Genomic DNA, 20,143 nt, shown 5'->3' on the forward strand with positions numbered 1-20,143 from the left:
ACTTAGCGCTTTAAGTAGCAAACTACCTAAATTATAAACAAGTATTTTCAAAACAAAATCCAGTTCACAATTATATATACAGTGCAGAAGATTAAAAACTACATTAGCATGTGATTTCTTTTTCCTAAGGTTCCTTTAAAGAATGTATGTTTCTTCTAAACTATCCATTAATTCTGTACATTTAAAACAACATTTGGCTTGACTTAGTCAAAAATATAAAGGCTAAAATTTTTATAAGACTAACTCATTAAAAATAGGACTCAAATTCTAAACCAAGCCCTAAAACCAAGCAATCAAAGAATATCTGAAGAGTAAATAGTATTTCTGCATGGTATGATGAGGTTTTCACAAACAATAATTCCAAAGTTTTATTATTCAATGATGGGAATGGCCTACAACTCAGATAACCCACAAATTTATACTGTTTTACAAGCAGCAGTAATATAAACAGTTAATTCAGTTATCTTAAAGACCTCATCATCTACCAATCAATACCATTAACCTGTTCACAGAATAATTAAGATATTTCTATCAAGTCCAATGTGTCCTTTTAAGGTTTATGTGTTGCTATTAAATGTGTTAAAAAGGAATAAGAGGTAGAATCCCATTTTTTAAAGTACTGCTATGTAAGCCAATTTCACACTATTAAGACATTTTTATGTCACATAAATACTAATACAACTTCAGTGAACTAGGTTCTTTCAGAGAGCCATGCTAAACTAAAACTGTTGTTCTCTGCTTATTACCATATTTGAGTAACCATAAAGATAGAAAAAAATCTTAAGTGTATTACTTTGGAGGTATTCGTATGGAATTTTACCATTTCTAGAAAGAAATGAGAGAACATTTTGGTAGTCACAGCCTGGACTAGAGAAAACTATAAATTGAAAATGTAAAGAGAGAATTCGAAGGGCCTCAAGAACATCTGTAGTAAGTGAGAGCATAATCTGCAGAACATGAAATTCCTTCCTTTCTAGTCTTCCAGTAACAAACTCCACTTAGCAGGGCTTGGGAGGTTACTCTTAAAATTACACATTTTACAGGCCATCATGGCCTAAACACAGAATAGCCTACTCAAAATATCTCCACTCTTCTTAAAAAAAAAAAAAAAGTATATATACTCACTCTTTTTCAAAAATGACCCAAAATGTCACCAGTACATTTTATAAAGTTAAATGCGAATTTTATTAAGGATTTCAAATTACATGTCAAATTTCTAAAATGGAATAGAACCATTTTGAAACTGGAGAGATGACACTGATGAACACTGATATCCCTTGAAACTCCAACTTTTATTTAAAAAAAAATTCCTCTGCAGACCATACTCCCCTGATATAACAAGAAATAGTTATCTATCTCTTCACTTTGGCAACAGCTATTTCCTAACAGAATGATTTTGCTGCTACTTTTAAGTTCACTAAAAATGGGATTCTATCTTCAGATTAAAATTTTTTAGTTCAGAAAAAGCTGTGTTCAGATGAGCTATAGGTACAAAAAAAAAATTAGCGCAGAATGTCTAATTAAAACAAGCAAAATCATTTTGAAAATAAAGAGGAAAAACAGAAGATGTTTTCATGGCATTTTTTTATAAACTACTGCAACTGGTTAAGGATTTCCAGTAGTTAATTAAAATCTCAGGAGGAATGGATAGTACTATACAAATAACAAAATGTGTTTATATTCTAAGACCTTAATATTAAATTTTTAAAACAGAAGTTCTAACACCTCTAAAAATGAGCCCAATGTAATTTTATTAAAACCAAGCATTCTAGGCTTTCCTATAATTACAACCCAATTAGTCCACTCTGTCAAACCTTTAATACTCATCCCCAAAAGTAACAGTATTTAGCCTGAGGTATTTTAAATGTGGCTCTACAGTCCCTAATTTAATGGCATTTCCTTCCTCTAACAATGGTCTTATGTAGACTTTAGTCCCATGACATCTATAGTATTTACTACAATATAGTCAAAAATTAAAATAGCTGGAAAAAATCCTAGGACCCCTTGAAACAGCTGCTCATTACCTACTTCTGTTGAAATAGGAGCCACACAAAGATCTACAAGTGTTGCCTGACTGGATCCAGAATAAAGGTACTTAAACTTGGTTTACCAGTTTAACTATCAGTATCAAGCCTTGGTATAATTAAGATGCTGAATATCACATACTTATGGTACAACAGGTCCAAAGTTTTGAGCTTTTAATGCAATTGAGAAACTTTCATAAAATTTTTAACTTAATATGCCTTAACACATCTGTGAGGTAGTTAAGTCAACAGTACTACCCATTTTAATACACAGTAAAACAAAAGGCAAGGGTAAATAAATGACACACTTTAAGCAATAAGAATTGGAATTAACTGTAGAGGCTCGGGGCCTTCAGTCTAGTTATGATCAAAGGAAATGAAATTTAACCTTTTACTCTTTCTATGAAAACCATTAAATCATGTAAGAATTTTTTGTCCTTTTTTCTTTTTTAATACTTTCTTATTAGTAGATGTAGTAGTACCTCTTCCAAATTTGGCACCCTTTTCTTCAGTAATAAGGTATACTGGGTACATAATTTAAGCTAGGCCTCTGCTTCTACCTGAATTAGTACAAAATTAAGACATTATCTTTTGAGAACTAAAATTATATGACATGTTTATTTTAGGCTGCAAAAACAAAAATGAGCAAACAAACAAACAACAAAAAACTTGAAATAGGCTTGTCAAATGATGTAAATTCATCCTTTCCATGGAAGCAGAAGGTAGATCCTACCACAAAGAAAAGATGCTTAGTTAATGGAGGTTGAATTTTAAAAGTACAATTAAAATAAAAATAATGAGGCATAACTTCTGAAAAATACTAGGTTTATTCACCTCCCTATGATAACCAATAACCATACTGTTAGTTAATAAGTTTTTCTTATAGTAACTAATGTCACCTGACACAAAAACCTGTTAATCTAAATTATCAGGTGTAGTCTTACTGGAAATTCTTAACCATATACTTGTCTTGACAAGTTTTGCTTTTTAAACGATGAATTGTCTTAATGTAAGTCATTGTATTTCTGTAACAAAGTAATGAAAGGCACAGCTCTTGCAAGCAAACTTAAACACATTCAACCAGCTGAAAAAATACTTTGGTTCTTCAGGAAAAAACTTAGCAAGACAAAAAAATTTGGTTCATTTCACAGTTTTGTTCATTTTCATAGCTTTAATCTAACAGTTAAATGATAAAAATACTCCAAGAAGAACCAAACTATACAGCAATGGACAAACATGCGTGAGAGATTCGGTGCATTCGATGCAGCTGGCAGAAAAACTCGTTAAAATGCTAAGTAGAACAAATTTGGTCTTTAAAATATCAGTTCCTTTCCTTTAAAAAAAACTTCTGTGTCTACCAAGAAAATACAAAAACATAAGGCTGTAAGTAAATAATAGTTGTGTTTAGGCTATTACAGTGCAGGTTATCCTCAAGGCCACATACATCCTGCTTCACTGCTGCTTGCACTCTGCTGGGTTTTGATCCTTCTGTTAAAGGAAAACAACAAGTCAATCTATCTTTTTCCATCTGCTTCAGTTAATTTTTCAATAATAATTATTTTAATTATCACATTATCTCACTGGTCTGTCAAAATTTTTGCCAGATTTTTAAAAAATGATATAGTAATGATGGCAAATTATTCATTCAAAATATTACAGTCATGAAAATGCTAAAGCAAAGTCCTGATTTTACACTGTAGAATGAACTCCATAAAGTGAAACACATTAAAGTATAATCTTAAAATAGCCAGTAAATTATCTTAAGTCATATTACCAATTGTTTTTTCCTTTCAAAAATACTAATTTCATTCATATTTAGATGTTAAGACCAATTCAGACATGTCAGAATATATGATTTTTTAACTACCCTCTCTTACCTGATGACTAGGTTAAAGCCTCTTCTGGGTATTTTATAGCATAAGCAAATGAATAAATGCATTAAAGAGAAACTGGAAGTTTCAAATGAATCCAAGCAGGAGATTAAGCTTCCTAGGAATAGGAAGACTAGGCCTCTAGGATATGGAGAAAAGAAGTGACTCGGAGAACCTAACAGTATTTATTGCTCCCCTGTTTCTGTGGACTCCTGCATTCAGATTATTTAAAAACTGTTTATAAGCTTTCCTTCGGAGAAAAAACATCCTAAAGAACACCAGCATAAGTAATTTTAAATGCTTAAAAATGTGCAAGATAAGGCACCATTAAAACAGAATCCTAGGGTTATTTATTTAGGCTGCAACTATGAAAAACCTTAAGGTCAGAACCAAAAATAAAAATTTCTTAGGAAAGGTACATTGAAATTACACGTACTGTTCAAACACCTGTGAGGAGAGATTTATTAAAGACTTTAATGGGCAAAAATAAACTTTATATTCAGAAACATCAGCTCATATTTAACCTGCCTTAAATTTAATGGAAAACAGCACTAATTTTGCTCACCTTTGGGTCATAGTCTGGATCATTTTCCTCATCTCCTTCTTCTTCCCCTTCCTATATTAAAGTTCAAAATGCATCCATGAAGTAGGTACACAGTAGGAAGAAATGGCTCATAATGTAGGGAGAATTTAATACAAGTTACTCTATAAGTCAACAGATTTTTCATGATTACAGAGTTTGGTGACAATGCAATTTAATTTGAAAGCTTCTAATATGAAAAATTTCCCAACACAACTTGAGACATCCAGACAGGTTTTATTGAAAAGATTTACTGCAGCCAACGTTGAAAAAGTTTACTGCAGCTTTTGACTTCTTCAAAGAGCTGATAACCCTGCAGCAGAACAGAATTATTTGAAATAAAAAAAGTGTTCTGAGTTTTGCAGTTTATTTATTGAAACCTCATACATACATTGCTTGGATGTAGAATTCTAAAACCACGTTTTTCAAAAAGACGTTTTTATCCCATATCGTGGAATAATGAATATACCAATGGAATACATAAGTCACTCAATTTGCTTCTCAATGTGTTAAACAGAGAATTATTTGCTCATTTGGTAAACATTACCTCATCCGCTTCTTCACCTTCTTCATCATACTAAAAAAGGGAAAAAAAGATGACGTTTGAATGAAGCTAACAAACATCTGAAAGTAGCATTTACTTAATATCCACCACTGTATCCACTAATGTCTAAAAAAAGGAAAAAATACTTCCATTTGGCAACTGATTAAAACAAGGACAACAGCTACATCAATCACCCAGCTCAGTGCCATGATCTAAATTTGACAACTTAAAAAACAAAAATAAAGAACACAGGATAATCATGGGTAAAGTGTGATCAGGTAACTATGACTGTAAATATTACTTGTCTGTGAAAAAAAGGACCTAAAGCCTATTTGAATGATTTCCACTTAACAAGAAAGATGTCCAAAATATTGGACAACAGCCTATTTTTACCTTAAATTATTCTTTTGTATTTCTATGAATAAAAATCCCATGCTTTCTAATAAAGATTTTTATCAGAATTCAAAAATGTCTAAGGTTATGATTTGTTTGGTCAAAAACATGTAACGGATTTACAAACACTAACCCAACATACTGAAGTTTTACTATTTCAAAGTAGCATTCCTAATAGTAGGAAAATAAAAACTACAATAAACCAAACACAAAGATTCTAAGAGAATCTGTTTAAAACAATTCAAAGTTACCGAAAAGGATGTAAGTAATCAGCCTAATTTTGAATTATTCTGTCTTGCTTTTTAACAGCTCCGTCTATTCGTTAAACCTCTCACCAGTTCTGACTACCACACCCGCACCAAATGATTTCACTGTAGGATTCATATTCACTCACATCATCGTCATCATCTTCAATCGCTTCTCCAGTGAAGTATAACACTGATCTTGGGATTATACGCTCACGTAAAAAGTGACCAATTTCAAAGTCTGCAGCAAGAATAGCTTCAGAATCATCATCCTATTACAGAAAAACAGAAGCACAAAATGTAACAACTTACTAAATCTGGCATATGTGGGACTGCTCAGTTTAAATCATTCATAGAAACTCTCAACTTCACTTTAAACATTTAGAAGTAGCTCATGTGTGCATGATCAAATAGTCATCTACATGTGCCTTAGGTTTACAGGTTTTTAATAAAAAGAAAATGATAGGAGGTCAGTGTACCTACTGATCATTGCTTAGTTTCCTCTAGTTTAAAAGTTACAATAGCAACTTTGCTATATGACCGCAATTTTTTTTTAAAAGATATTATTGAAAACACCGAATGGAATAAGAGTAAGGATCTTAGGATCTTATAAATAAAATTATGTATATGGCACATAATATAGACCAGAGAGGATCACTTCATACTTCCTGAAAGAGACTTATCCAAGCAGCTGGGTAGTGGCAAATGTCATGAAGTCCTACTTGATAAAGACTAAGTCCATCTTGGATTACTACTTAATGGCAAAGTACAGCACAGAAATGCTGCTGACATTATTCAAATTAAAATTATTCCACAATACTAAAGTTCCAATTCTGTGATACCAAACAATGAGCAAATATTCTGTGAAATCCTGAATGTTTATTTTTGATCCATCAACACAATCCACTCTAGTAACAACAACAACACACCAAAGGGCTAGGGAAGAAGACTTTCAAGGAAAAATTCTAATCGCAGACATAGATGTTCTCCATAACTACTCAAGACTTTTTTGTTACCATCAATACTTGGTAATAGACTTAGGCCAAATTCAAAACATGTCTAGCCTACACTGCATGTATAGACTTCTTTAAGGCTGTTCCTCATTCCAGGCTGTGTGCCAAGCACATTTCAGCTATATGATCACATATATAAAACCAAATTTCTACTGGAATAATAACCACAGAAAGAAATCTAAGCAGAATGTGGTTAGTGTTTTGTAAACAGTATAAATGACTTAATACACTCCATTTTCAATATGGAAGAAAACTTAATAGTTTGAAAACTTGAATCCTTCACGTCAGTATTTGCCAAGTCTCAAAAGAAAAGAAAATCTTTAGCCTCCCACTATTTCTCAGTGGAAGCAGCAAAAGCATTTTCAATGGAGTAATTTTTCAGATGTGTAAAGGTCCTCTTCTCTGCATTACAAGCCTCAGTACAAAATACTAGCGGCCACTTCCCCACTTCTCACATTTGAGTACCAGTCTTTTAATTTTATATATACAGTCCTTTAATTTTATATATAGTAAACAATTCAACAAATAAATAAACAATTCAGCTTACCAGATCTCCACTCTCAGGAACTGCAAAATTGAGAAAAGAAATTCAAATGAGTAAAAAGTTAAACAGAGCTTATAATAAAACAACCATAAATACCAAAGTAAAACACTCTTTACCTTCAGGAGGGGCAAAAAAATTAAAGAAAGAGTCGTTAGAAACGGTTTTGGTCACAGTACGAACTGTCCCACGTCCCTTGTGCTTCTGCTTCTTCTTAATCGTTTTCAAAGTGACATTCTTCCCTTTTTTCCAATCTATCTGGCACCTTCCAAAACAAAGGGAAAAGAATGTCTATCACAATGAACACATTTACTTTCAACTGCTGGAAAGCTGACATTTTTCTAAGTAAACGTTTTATTTTCCAATTTTAGAGGGGAAATTTTGCTGCTTTCTGTAGCAGTATAGAGAGAAAATTTTTATTTCTAAACAAATTTTTTCAATAAATGTATTTATAATTACCACAAACTCAATATAATACATTTAAATGTGTACTCCTTTGGAAAAATATCTATTATGGTCCATGGAGAATCTTGCAAAAATGGATAAGCCCTTCTCAGAATACATTTTATTGAAATATTTGGAGACAAACTATGTATGTGTGTACCAAGCAGACACACTAGAAAATAATAAATACCACAAATCATAAGTAAAACAAAAATAGATGTAGCATTCTATTAAAGTAGAAACTCACCCTGTACAACCCATAATTTCTGGTCCATCAAAAGAAAAGGGATCAGAATCATCTGGTTCTGACCTCATCCTATATGTCTTTGTCAACACTTCATTTGTGAAATATTCATTGGGTTCAAAGTGAAATTCTAAGACAAAACTCTTAAAAAAACAAACAAACATTAAATTAAATTTTTACATGATAAAATTTCAATGCTTTAGTAAATAAAGCTTAATCTATGACTCTTATAAACATGAAATTTTAAGTGACAAAGTCCTATTCTGGGAAAAAGTCATGTAAATCCCAAATTACCTTAAAAGCAAAATATGGCACCAAATAAACTGAGCAAAACTTAGTTCAGCTTACACTGTTCAGTAACATGTTTATGAAATAGGTTAGGTACAGGTGAACAATCTCTCCCTTCTTTCCTCCATCTCCCCAGAGAGGACTTTCAATCTCAGACTGACAGAGAAAAAGCCCAACCGCAGCACATGTAATATAAGAACCTACAGCCCACAGAACCTTCGCCCATGCTTTCCATAATCCTGATGGTTTTAGGGAAAAGCTGTTGGCTGATCTTCTGTAATGAAGAAGTAAGAACCCTCTAACACCTTTTGTTCTATTTACTTTCCAGACACATGTTTTCTAATACAAAATAAGCATTTTCTTGTTCATGTTACTTTGCTGTTATTTTTAAATACATTTTAAATTCAGTATCAAAAACGGACGATTCTGACAATCAGAAGGAGGAGAAGGAATACAGCAACACAACTATCAACAGGTGAGCTTTAATTCCAACTAACAATTGAAAGTACCAAATATCAGTTTCAACTTCTTCTCACTCTCTTGTCTAATTGTTGAATGTCATCTTTCTTTAGAAAGTTCCATTGATCTACTTTGTAAACATCTAATGCTACAAAATTGGAAATATTTCAAGATTCTTTTACCATAGGTTGACCAGCATCTGAGAACTTCACTTTAATATCTTTCAAGTGCTTCAGAATAGGTTCATCATGTTCCTTTAAATTAAAAAAAAAAAAAAAAATCAAAATGAGTATCTAAATGGCATTTTAAGACTAGTGTTCTTCTATTGGATGATATGCATTTAACTGAGACATTTTATTGAAGTTTTATGTTTAATTATGAACCTTAGGATTTACTCTCCAGGTTATGCCTTATACTGAAGCTAGTTTAAAAATGTTTCCTGGAAGAAAAAAAAAAAGTTTCCTGATCATAATTGCTACCATTTCCAGCTGCTTCTTGTTCCTTTTCCTTTACTACTTTGCTAAAAAACAGAAATGCAATAAGCTGTCATTGTTTTGAGATAGTTTCTTTTTCTTGACACCTTCCAACAATCACAACATAAGGTAACAAGGTATAATGCAGATGAAAGTGGCCCAAGAAATGATTCAGATTAGGAGAGGCAAAGTTTCTCGAAGGTGACATCTATACTGGTTTCCCAGAGAAAAGGACAATTATTAAAATAGGTAAGTAAAGAATCTGCCTGTCAATGCAGGAGACACAAGAAGACTAAGGTTCAAGACCTGGATTGGGAAGAATTCCCTGGAGCTGGGAAAGGTAACCCGCTCCAATATTCTTGCCTGGAAAATTCCATGGACAGAAGAACCTGGTGGGCTACAGTCTATAGGGTCCCAAAGACTCAAATATAACTGGGCACACGCACACACACGTATGTTTACAGTGTTCTTTTATAATGCAAATATTCCTTGGAAGAGTTTCAGACTGAAAAAGGTCTCTCTGGTCAGACAATCAGAACAACCCACCATAACCTCCATACTCTGCCATTTAAAACCAAAAGGCACAGGGCTATGTGAGGATTACAGTGAAATTATCTAAGAAACAGTTTCATTATTTAATTTTTGGAAATGAATTATAATTTACTTGATTACATTAATCAAAGCTTCAATTTCCCTTCTACCAGTAACAGCTCTTTCAAAAGAAAGCCCTAATGGGGATTCCCCTGCCATCCAGGGGTTAGGCTTCTGTGCTTCCACTGTCAAGGGCCCAGGTGTGATCCCTCATCAGGGAACTAGGAGTCCCGTAAGCCTTGGAGTACTTTTTTCCCCTCAAAGGCAATCCTTCTATAAAAGTCAACAAAACAGAGACCAGTCATCACATTCATTTAAATTTCACAGGTTTACTCTTTGAGTTCAACTGGTGTTTTATGAATAAAATTACCTGAACCATATCACTGAGCAAGTCAACATTCTTAAAAACAGTCAACCAAAACTCAGGAATTCCCTTGGGATCTTCTTTTTCTTCATCCTTTTTCTCATCTTCAATCTTGGCCTTTTCTTTTAGCTCCTCCTTAATAAAAACCACATTAATGAATGTCGGATACCTAGATTAGACATCTTGATAAAATGTTTTATATTCAGGACCCAACAAACCTTCAACTGACTAATTCTAACATTCAGCCAAAGAAATTCTAGTCTAATTGTGTAAACACTGCTGTTACCCAAAGCAAACCTTTACTTCTATAAGTATTTACCATACCATATCCCTCCCAAAAGAAAGCTACTAGGACCATGAGCTGTAGAGAAAAAAATTTAGCTTCATGGAAAAAAAAAAAGACTTAAGCACAGTAAAGAGAAAAAGCAAAAGAAACATAAACCTTGTTTACTGCCTCATCCATTGGTGTTCTTAATCAAAATACATTCCTTTAATCAAGGTTAAAATATGAACACTGGAGAAATGAGATCATGTAACAGGGCCCTGGATTGGTGTCACAGCTCTGCCATCTATAAAGGTGGGCAGGTCACTTAGAAGCCTCCACCTCTACTTGAAAAATGGGAACAATCCTTTTGTATGTCATCAGGAAGTTCAAAGTAAAAAAGTTTATATAAATCTATAAACTTAAAGTTCTATAAAAATACAAGGAAAAAGTAAATTTGGGTATAGACAGTGCAAGGTAACTAACAGTGGCTCATCTGCACTCATATCCATCTCACAATAAAAAAAAAATATTCCCAAAGTATAAAAACATACTAAAGATAATACCAACCGAAATTTCATCTTCCTCATCTGGTTTCCATTCACATTCTTCTTCTGTAGGCTCATAAATGGCATTAATGATCTCAAATCGCTGAAATGATTAAAAAAAAAAAAAAAAAAACCTCACATAAAAATTCTGGCATCCAAGCTAAAAATTGTTTCTCATTAACACTCATAGATTTAATGACTTCATGCCACAAGCTGAATTGTTATTACTGACAGTTTTCCCAAATATCTTTAATAACCATTTTGCTGAGAGGTCTAACAAAAGTTTGCTTGTATTTCCAAAGCTTTATTATCTTCTTGAACTTTAGATAAATAAAGTATTAGAAAGCATTACCTTATCAAACAGAGGCTGATAAAGAACAGCATACTTTCTTTCAAGATCATGAACTTCCTCATAGAATTTGGCTTCTATCTGTGCACATTTAACTTGAAGGTTTTTGAGAGCATTTACTCGTCTTTTAACTACCCTAGGTAAGCTGAAAGGTTAGAAAATACCAGTTATACAGCATCACAGTAAAACACAAGTCACTTTTGTCATGGTGAAACCGAAGCATAAAAGTTAGTGAATGATGCTCATAGTTAGCAACATGCATGCTCAGTCATGTCTGATTCTCTGCGACCCCATGGATTGCAACCTGCCAGGCTCCTCTGTCCATGGGACGGACTCTCCTGGCAAAAATACTGGAATGGGTTGTCATTTCCTCCTCTGGGGATCTTCCCAGCTCAGGGGTCGAACCCGGGTCTCCTGAATGGGCACGCAGATTCTTTACCACTAAGCCACCTGGGAAGCCTTTAGTGAATGACAGGTTCCCTATTTGAAGCAAAAGATACATTTAAATACAGACCTCATGACCATTAAGCATTTCAAAAGAGGAAATTTAACCAGGTAGAGTAAACTGATAAGGAAATATAATTGCATCACAAATCCTAAATCTTTCATTTTAATCAAACCTTAGCACTGAGCTTGTCAGTGCTGGTATCTCAGGTGTAAAACAGTCTATCTCATACAGTTAAAGTCACGAACTGTCTATCCTGATAACCTGAATTATTTTTTAAAATATGTGTAACTGAGGGAATTCCCTGGCAGTCCAGTGGTTAGGATTCAGAGCTTCCACTGCAGGGGACACAGGTTCGATCCCTGGTTGGGGAACTAAGATCCCACAAGCCACAAGGCATGCCAAAATAAGTGAATAAACACAAATAAAATATGTACAGTTGATCCTTGAACACAGGTTTGAATCACATGGGTTCACTTCTATGCAGACATTTTTCAGTAGTAAATACTACAGTACTACACAGTGTGTGGCTGGTTGAATCCGTGGAGATGGACGAATCAGATACAAAGGGTGACTATATACTGTTATACACTACGTATAAAGTTGTATACTAATTAGCTCCTTATTCAAGGGTCAACTGCATATCTCACCTGTGTCTATTATTATTAGAGGAAAGGAGGGGATCATATCTCTTTCTGGAAAAATAATGGTGTTCTACACCATTATTTTTTTTCTAGTCTCAGTATTTAATTTGGAATTTGAAATTACATTAAATAAGTACATAGTATTTTATGAAGAGGGGAGGATGATTTTTAAAATAACAGCTTTCCTGAAGTATAATTCATATGATCCAATATGGGACATAGATTTTTTTTTTAAAGAATATACACACCTAGTTTATGAGCTCCTCAAAAAATTACTAAACTTATGAATCCATCTAACACGGAAAAAATATTCACTCAGGCAGTTTGTACTACACATCCAAAATCAAGGTTAGAATTTCTTGCCATAACGAATGGACCTAGAGATTGACATACTGGGTGAAGTAAGTCAGACAGAAGGAGAAATATTGTATGACATCCCTTATAGCAGAATCTAAAAAGAAATGATACAAATGAACTTATTTACAGAACAGACTCACAGAGAATGAACTTATGTTTGTCAGGGAGGAGGAAAGTATGAGGGGAAAGGACAGTTAGCAAGTTTGGTATCGACATGTACACATAGCTAGATTTAAAATGGATAGCCAACAAGGATCTACTGTGTATCACAGGGAACTCTGTTCAATGTTATGTGGAGCTTGGATGAGAGGGGAATTTGGGAGAGGATGGATACATGTATATGTACGGCTGAGTCCCTTGGCTGTCAACCTGAAACTATCACAACACAATCAACAATTCTCTAATATAAAATCAAAAGCTAAAAAAAAATGTCCTGCCATAGACATATTGTTGTAATTCTCTCAAATTAATTCTCTTATTTAGCCACTTAAGGTAAGTAAAAACAAACAAAAAACAAACACCTGAAATATCAAGTTTTATTCCTTACAATTCAAAGTAAAATGTTCTGTCAAGGTGGTCAAAGAACTTGGTCACCTAGCTTTACTCTCAACTCCACACAGCAAAAAAAATCTGACACACACACACACACACACACCATGAGAGAGACACACACACACACCATGAGCAAATTCTGAGTAAGGCCGAGGACTGCCTTTAACTGGTACAGAGAGGGAGAGCAGGCTGCAACTCTGAAGGCAGGGATAGGTGATGGTGATAACCACAGTAGGTAGTGGTGAGAACAAGTTGAAAGAAAACTTTTAAGTTCTACATCTGCCCTCAACACTCACTGCCTGTCCCCTTCACCCTTCACAGCGCCCAGTGCTACTGTTCTTGGGATAACATTAAGAGCTGACGAAAGCTGGACTGGCTCAGAGCCCATAAGCACTCACTCTTCCCCCTACTCCAATCCAGAACAATGACTACAACCAAAGTAGACTGCTTCCTCCCAAGAAAAATGTTTGGAATTGTCAGCCAAGAGTCTGAGGTGACTGGCACTCTCCTCAGGCTCATCCTGTCCCCTCTCTTTAAACGCCACGAGTCTAAGGTGACTGGCGCTCTCCTCAGGCTCATCCTGTCCCCTCTCTCTTTAAATGCCAGGAGTCTGAGATGACTGGTGCTCTCCTCAGGCTTATCCTGTCCCCTCTCTCTTTAAACCTCATGAGACTGTCAAAACCAAAGTCTAACCTTCATCCCTCCCTCGATACTCACAGGAGTACCTGATATCACCCAGTGTGCCAGAGAAATAAGGTCAGAATAACTAGACAGTTTCAGAGTACTATGAAAGAATGAAGTATTTAGCATCTGAAGCATTATTAGACAGACTAAGGATTTAAACAAGAATGTAAATATATTTAAAGGGATGAAGGAGGATAGATACTATGAAACAAGACCAGGAAGTCTAAAACAAGGTAGGAATACTAAGTATTAGAAATACAGTAACTAAAACAACCAACAAATAGGATAAATGAGAGGTTCAACTGAAGAAAAAAAAAATCCATGAGATTTAAAAGCTCTCAGACAGGCAGTGGTAAAGACAGAAAAGCTGTAAGATATGGAGACATGGATGATAAATGTTAATAACAGCTGAAAAAGAGAAGGGAGGTGGATTATCGGAAGAAATGAGTAAAATAAATTTCTCAGAGTTAAAGAAATATGAAAATCCTTACTCAAAGCACTAGACAGGTTACTCAGACGTATAACTATCAAAGACAAACGTAAATTCTAAAGGTGTTAATGAAAAAAGCAAATAACCTATAAAGGAAAAGGAATCAAAGTGATATCAGGCTTGAATGGAAACACAAGAATATACAATATAGAAGGAAAAAAATGAAGTGAATCTTTTTATATCTCAGACTTTGAACCTAAAATTTTCAGATATGAAGACCAAGTAAAATTTCAGATACGAAAGTAAAATAAAAATTGCCTATAAGGCTTCAAGAAATACGCCACAGACACTCATATTCATTAAAAATAATTTTGAGGAAGTAAAAAAAAAATCCAGGAGATGTCACATAAGGTATGGGTGAATTAAAAATTGGTAAAATTTACTGTTGCCTAGAAGGAAAAAAGACAGAAGCCTACAGGAAGTACATTATTGGTGAATTTAAGAGATCAATAAGGGTAACTAAAGCTACTAGATTATAAGCCATTTTATTATAATAAGAGAGATAAATTAAGTGAATGAAGATTTTTTACACATTCATCCCAGAAACCGATAAAGCAATTAATCAATAAGCAGAAATAAAGAGAATCTGAACAGTACAACTAATATGCCTAAGCTATTGACTTTGGCATATAGATCTTCACACTTAACATACCCATAACATTTATAAGAAGTTTTATAGCTGTTAAAGGTTTTTTAAATTAAATGAACTAATAAACATGCAATCAAGAAACTGGAAAGAGGAATAGAGCAAACCCAAATAAGGATATAACATTAAAGGCAAAGGGGAAAAAAAGCAGCAATAACAAAAATATATGAAAATGGAAAATCAAAGGCTCTTCTTAAAAACATTAAGTTTGAGACAACTGGCAAAACTAATGAAGATACAAAATACAGAATATGAAAGGAACAATTAGTTTTTTAAAGTATGAACTATATACTAATAAATTGGACACCTAGATAAAAATGCATATTTTTAGAATATAAAACTCCACAATTGACAAAAGAAATTGAAGACATTAGTTTATCAGCACATACAAGCTCTTTTCACTGGCGAATAAGGTAACTACCTATAAGTAACCATCTACCCTAAGTAACTACCCAACTCATATTTCCAAAAGTATATATTTAATATATAATTAGTAAATTCAAAGAAACAGTCAAAAGATCATCAGAATTTATAAAGGACAAAAAGACCGTTAAAAAATCACCAGTAGACACCAAATTAGTGAAGAGATTATATATTCAATTCTGGTAAAGATTAGAATGCTCATTTTTGATGCTAATGCTTAACACAATATTGAAAGTCTTGGCCAATGTTATCAGAAAGAAAAATTAACATAGAGTGTGATATAATGTGGAAGATGAGAATTAAAACTGCCATTGTTTGCAGATGAGACTTTTGGGCTATGGGAAAAATAAAAGAACAAATTACTATACAACAAGAATAGCAAGGTTTCTGGACATAAAATCAACTTTAATACTAATCAACAGCACTCCTTTACCATGTACAGGAAATGGCAACCCACTCCAGAATTCTTGCTTGGGAAACCCCATGGACAGGCCAGCCTGACGGGCTCCAGTCCATGGGGTCATGAAAGAGTTGGACATGACTCAGCAACTAAGCACAGTACATATACATATACTTCGAACAACAAAATCAAGAGTCAAAAAAAAAGTCAAACAGAAAATACAGTAAAAAATAAAATAACAGTCACAATAACAACACAAATATAGAGAAATTAACTAGGAATATTTTGTAATAAAATAGAGAATATCATCTGAATAAATACGAGGACATAGATGAGACAATTTAATACCAAAAAGATAGTGGAATTCCTATCAAAATTTTCGTTGCTTTATTTTGGGGGGTCCTGTTTGTTTTTTAAGAAAACCCTAATAAACTTACCCTCAACCATAAATGGGGTAAGAGGCTACAGATGGTAAGATCAATCCTAAGAGTGTGTTTCCCTTCTGGGTGAGAGAAGGAAGGAGAAAGCAACTCACTGTCAGATATGAAAACATACTCTAAAGCCATAGTCAGTAAGTGGGACAAAGACAAAAGGGAACAGGCAAAGAAACAACGAAGAAGAGTGCTGCTCAGAGACAAAGGTGTTTATAAGAATTTGATCTGTAGTAAAGGTGGCAACAGAAATAAATGGGGAAAGAAGGAATCGTGGAGTGAAGCATTATAAAAACTCACTAAGAAATAGAAAGGTGATCTCTAGAAGGATTCAAGGTCTAAAAGTAAAAGATAAAACTAATCAATAGGAAACATAGAAGGAGCAAGGAAAGACATCCTCAAAAGAACAAGACATAGGTAAAAAATTTAATGAACGTAAAAATTAAGGATTTAATGGAGGACACCATGGACAAAATTAATAGAAATGACACAAAAGATTAGCTACAAAGTCTTACTGAAAAAGGATTAAAACCTAGAACACATAAGAACTCCTACAAAACAAGAAAAAGACAGTAAACCCCCAAAAGTGAATGGGCCGAAGGGTACAAATGAGCAACCTAAAAGGCTCACTCCCAATTATCATGAAAAGAAACTCAATTCATTAAAAATCAGAAAATACAAATAAAACAAAAGGAGCCTGCATCTCTTAGGCTGGTAAAGACAAAAACTATAAGGCTGAATGATGCCAACTGTTGGCAAGGACACAAGGATAAATCAATCTTCACACATCCTGGAAGTACTGAAGGCTTGCATATCCCATAACTATCAATCCCACTGGGAAGTACATACTCCAAAGAAACTCTCACACAACTCCTTAAGAGGACATGCACAAGGATGACCATCACAATGGAATTTGTGTTGATGGAGCTTGGAGACAATCCAGATGTCCGTCAAAGAAAAAGCATACAGTGAAGCATGGTGGACATATATCACTGAGAACCAGGGAAGACAGAGAAACTATTGACTAGAGATACATATAGACAGCAATCTTAAAATCAAAGTTGTCTAAAAAAATATCAGAAGCAGAATAAGATATTTGGGTTATTACTAATGACTTTTATCACCAATGAAATAAATAAGAAGTCTGTATTTCTTCTAATTCTCTGGATTTCTAACAAATCTCTAAACAAATCTCAGGAATGATTTAAGATTCATATACTTCCTATGGAGATGAACCAAAATAAACTTTAAAAGACCAACTCTAAATTGGTATTTAGCAAAATTTTTAACTCCCAATAATCCTATAATGAACATTAGCTTTCCACTGTGACATACATTACGTCCCAGATGACCTTAAAAATATTCACCTGCAATGCTGATTATACACAGACAGACTATGAAAAAGAAGAACGTGTACCTTTCAATGTATCCTGTTGGTGTTTCTACCAGACCATCAAGTCTTTCTTGAAGGGCTGCAAGAATCTGAGGATTTTGCATCATCTGAACAGTCAGCTGACGCGCTTTAAAAAAAAACAAAAGGGCATCGAAAGAAGGATTTTATGAAAATGTATTATGCTATTTTAATAGGGCAATCCAATCACGAAGCTTTCCTGACTAGTCCATAAATCGCTGGTGTGAGTAGAGACGAATAGCAAGCTAAGGAAAATTCACGCTAGGAAAACCTAGTGTACAGAAAAAGTTCAGGTTCCTAAAGATGTCTAATGCACCACTTCTCAAGGCCACTGCCACAACTATTATGAACACTATCCTTTCTCTTCTTCCTATATGTGTTTTACCCACCTTGTGTTTTGAGAAGTTCAAAGATTCATCCAGATGCCTATCTGTGATCCTTGAAACCCTTTGAAGTCAGACAACACATAAGAAAACTGCAAAAATAGTGACACTTTCAAGCCTGGGACAAAGATGGTCAAATGAATGACCTGAACGGTTCTTTGAGCTTGTGTGATGTGTTTATGTGCATCTGAACAAAGTCAACAGTTGAGACAGCCAAAGGCTGTAACTAAAGCCAGAAAAATTTGGTTATTAATGGCCTCTAAAAATTGTACTCCATCCAAAAATAAGCTAGATTTGTGCAAAACAAACTATTCTGCTATCTTATCTGCTCTGTCAATACAGACTTTATCAAAAATCTGCATTAATTTTCCCAGTTTATGTCTTTAAAGATCAATTTACTTCTAGTAGTAATTTGATTATTGGATGATGTACAGTTGCAATAACCAATATACTTTTAGAAGTACCAATACTGGCCATAAAGATACAGTCCTGTATCATTAGTTCAGTAGTCTTTTCACAATAAACCTCATTCTGGCCTAAAAAAAGAAGTCAAGTCATCTGGTACCTTGATATTCTTGGCCCCTTTATACCTTAAAGCAGTGTAATTCTCCACTAACCATTATTACCCCTTTTAAAAATAATTTGCTAAAGAAAATGTTGAGTGATTTTGTCTACATTTAATAAGTGTTCTTTTTTTGGTTGGTTAGAACGGATTAAAAACCGACATACCACATATTTTCTACATGTTAAACATTTTTAAGTCTAAGCTAATGTTGTTTAGAAGCACCACTACCGACAACTCCTACCACTACCTAAGACACTTCTAAATCCAGATAAAACTCATAGGCAGCTGTTTGACAAGACATGATGTCAAACCAGCAGTAGAGGGCACACACAGTGACCACTGATGGGTCACTAGATCCATACCTTTCTCCCTTACTCCACCTCCATCTCCCTCTTCCTTTCCATTTCTCCCTCCCTCCCTCCCCCTATCTCAAGCATACACTCACACACAAAACTGCTGCTGTGGGTATGGCTAGTCAGTAAAGTGGACACGTATTCAAAAAGAAAATGGCGTTTATTACTGTCCTCTAGGAGACATGAGCCAGCAATCACTGGCTCCTGAAGTAATTGAAAATGATACCTTTGATTTTTGTTTCTTCACCAGTTTCTTCTTCTTCTACTTCTTCAACATCATCCAAATCTTGATCAAGTTCAGACTGTTCTTTGCTACAATATTACAGTATCACACCAAGGTTCAAATGTACCAATTACCCAAAAAAAAAAAAAAATTATAGAAAACTTCAATGCATTTTCTAGGTTAATATGCCTCTTTCAAAAATATGAAACAGGAAATCTAAAAGGTAATTCAGTTTTCAAACTTCATATGTAAATAAGTACAAATTGGAAGTACTTCAAATTTCATTTAAAAGCTTTTCAAATATGAAGTTTATACTTCAAGCTAAAAATGTGGTTTGATGGGTTGTGCTTCAGAAAATATAACATCAGAAAGTATGTGCTTCCAATTCAATATCTATTGATTTCACTCTTCCTAGTAACAGCACTCTTGATTTTATATGAGATGGTAATACATCAATCTAACAAGTCTATGTATTCCAGCCTACCTTTCAGCTAGATGTGGCTATATAAGCAAATTCTGGCAGTGAGATAAAAAGGAGAAGCAATGTAGAATTTTATCATTCTCCTTAATAGGATGGTAAACAGCTGGAGGCTTTTTTGGTATTGCTCCTTCCCTACAACAGGGATATGATGGCTAGTTCCAGCAGCCATGTAGGACCACGAGGTATCCTGGAGAATGGAAGTCTCCAGCTAAGAATAAATAAAGCAGTCTGGAAAAACAGAAGGATCCTGAATCTCTCTTAGCTGTAGAACAACCACATAAGCCTGTATCTATCTTTGGCCTTTCCTTTTTCTTTACTTCATAGTGGAGATGGGGAAGAACAGTAAAAGTTAAGGGGAAGACCTGAGTCTACTTCACGGTCAGAGTAAAGCTAGGAGAAAGTAACAATATCCTTCCAATTTC

At 34.2% G+C, this 20,143-nt stretch overlaps 1 protein-coding gene across 50 annotated transcripts in view; it reads right to left on the bottom strand.

The window, feature by feature from the left end:
• Window positions 1–2,613: 2,613 nt before the first annotated feature.
• The window catches only part of NAP1L1 (nucleosome assembly protein 1 like 1), a 33,412-nt gene continuing 15,882 nt past the window's right edge, over window positions 2,614–20,143 (bottom strand). For 3 of the 50 annotated variants that reach the window (XM_081483872.1, XM_081483871.1, XM_081483873.1), the window contains 14 exons: window positions 19,244–19,329; window positions 17,723–17,825; window positions 11,237–11,378; window positions 10,907–10,987; window positions 10,081–10,206; window positions 8,829–8,900; window positions 7,903–8,042; window positions 7,331–7,476; window positions 7,218–7,237; window positions 5,807–5,929; window positions 5,023–5,052; window positions 4,461–4,511; window positions 3,469–3,512; window positions 2,614–2,753 (listed from right to left, as the gene is read on the bottom strand). In XM_081483872.1, the coding sequence (XP_081339998.1) occupies window positions 3,477–3,512; window positions 4,461–4,511; window positions 5,023–5,052; window positions 5,807–5,929; window positions 7,218–7,237; window positions 7,331–7,476; window positions 7,903–8,042; window positions 8,829–8,900; window positions 10,081–10,206; window positions 10,907–10,987; window positions 11,237–11,378; window positions 17,723–17,825; window positions 19,244–19,329 (1,156 nt within the window). In that variant the 3' untranslated portion in view covers window positions 2,614–2,753; window positions 3,469–3,476. Of the gene's footprint in view, window positions 2,754–2,832; window positions 3,513–4,460; window positions 4,789–5,022; window positions 5,053–5,771; window positions 5,930–7,217; window positions 7,238–7,310; window positions 7,477–7,902; window positions 8,043–8,828; window positions 8,901–10,080; window positions 10,210–10,906; window positions 10,988–11,236; window positions 11,379–17,722; window positions 17,826–19,243; window positions 19,330–20,143 lie in introns of those variants that run through there. The other 47 variants (XM_081483869.1, XM_081483868.1, XM_081483870.1 and 44 more) reach the window with 22 other exon arrangements.

Source organism: Giraffa tippelskirchi, chromosome 4, assembly GCF_054371585.1.
Source record: "Giraffa tippelskirchi isolate mGirTip1 chromosome 4, T2T-mGirTip1v1.2.pri, whole genome shotgun sequence".
Classification (NCBI taxonomy): domain Eukaryota; kingdom Metazoa; phylum Chordata; class Mammalia; order Artiodactyla; family Giraffidae; genus Giraffa; species Giraffa tippelskirchi.